The 1,154-nt window shown below is 55.7% G+C and overlaps 1 protein-coding gene across 1 annotated transcript in view; it reads right to left on the reverse strand.

Annotated features, from left to right (window-relative positions):
* LOC116833844 (cytochrome P450 2A13-like) overlaps positions 1-944 on the reverse strand; it is a 9,116-nt gene extending 8,172 nt beyond the window's left edge. Inside the window, exon 1 of the mRNA XM_032795612.1 lies at positions 755-944. Coding sequence (XP_032651503.1) covers positions 755-944 — 190 coding nt within the window. The remainder of the gene's footprint in view (positions 1-754) is intronic.
* Between the last annotated feature and the right edge of the window lie 210 nt (positions 945-1,154).

Genomic DNA, 1,154 nt, shown 5'->3' on the forward strand with positions numbered 1-1,154 from the left:
TGTTCCCTGTCTTTTAACCAGTTCTCAATCCATGAAAAGATCTTCCCTTTTATCCCATGACAGCTTAATTTACGTAAGAGCCTTTGGTGAGGGACCTTGTCAAAGGCTTTCTGGAAATCTAAGTACACTGTGTCCACTGGATCCCCCTTGTCCACATGTTTGTTGACCCCTTCAAAGAACTCTAACAGATTAGTAAGACACGATTTCCCTTCTGATGGTGCAGAATTTCCTGGGAACCCCATGTCCCTAGTCTGCTCCTCCTGCACATTCACGTGTCTTGGAGGTCTCCACGTTTTCATTTTTTATCCTCTCATTTCTTAACTTCAAGGCAGTTTTCACCAAAAACAAATGGAAACGAAGCCGAATGAAACGTAGAAGGGGAGGGAATTTCATTGACTTTCCGCCCCCTTCTAAAGGAGAGCTTTTGCCCTAAAAAATTCACTTTGGACCCACGGAGATGTTCCCCTTGCATAGCCCAGCGGAGCTGAGCGGTGGATCTGACTCAGGACCTAACAGGTGGGAGGCTGGTCCCTGCGTCGATCAGTGGTTACATAAAGACAGATATTTCTGGGATTGCTGGGAACAGCCCCGCCAGCCCCCTGCTCTGCTCTGCCCCAAGTTTTGGGCACGTCTCCAGCTGGAGCAGGTCAGGACTAAGTGGATGAGCCACAAGATTTTCACCAGCCGCAGCCCCGGCCGGGACCTGCCCCCTCTGCTCCCCCCGGCTTGCTCCCCTCCCACGGACGCCACTGACCATAGCCACGGAAGAGCCAGTCGAAGGTGGCTTGTATCCCACGCCCACTGAAGTCCTCGGCCTGGTCCAGCAGGGCCTCTGTTACCGCCCGGTAGCCACACAGCACCACCACCCGCCGGGGTCCCAGGTGGAGGGTGTAGACGGGGCCGTAGCGTTCGCTGATCTGAGACGGAGACGGAGATGGAGACATCGTGAGACACGGGGATGAAGCATCGGGGACACACAGAGACACATGCCCTGCCCCTCCTTGCTCCCCACAGAGCACCCCAAACCCCCACCTCTCTCCGTCCAATCAACCAACCCCTCCCCACCCGCACTGTCCACTCACCATCCCCTCCCCTTCTGCACCCCCAGCCCAGCTCACCACCTTTCCCTTCCCACGCTCCCCCACCCCATGACC

The sequence above is a fragment of the Chelonoidis abingdonii genome, chromosome 11, assembly GCF_003597395.2.
Source record: "Chelonoidis abingdonii isolate Lonesome George chromosome 11, CheloAbing_2.0, whole genome shotgun sequence".
Lineage (NCBI taxonomy): Eukaryota > Metazoa > Chordata > Testudines > Testudinidae > Chelonoidis > Chelonoidis abingdonii.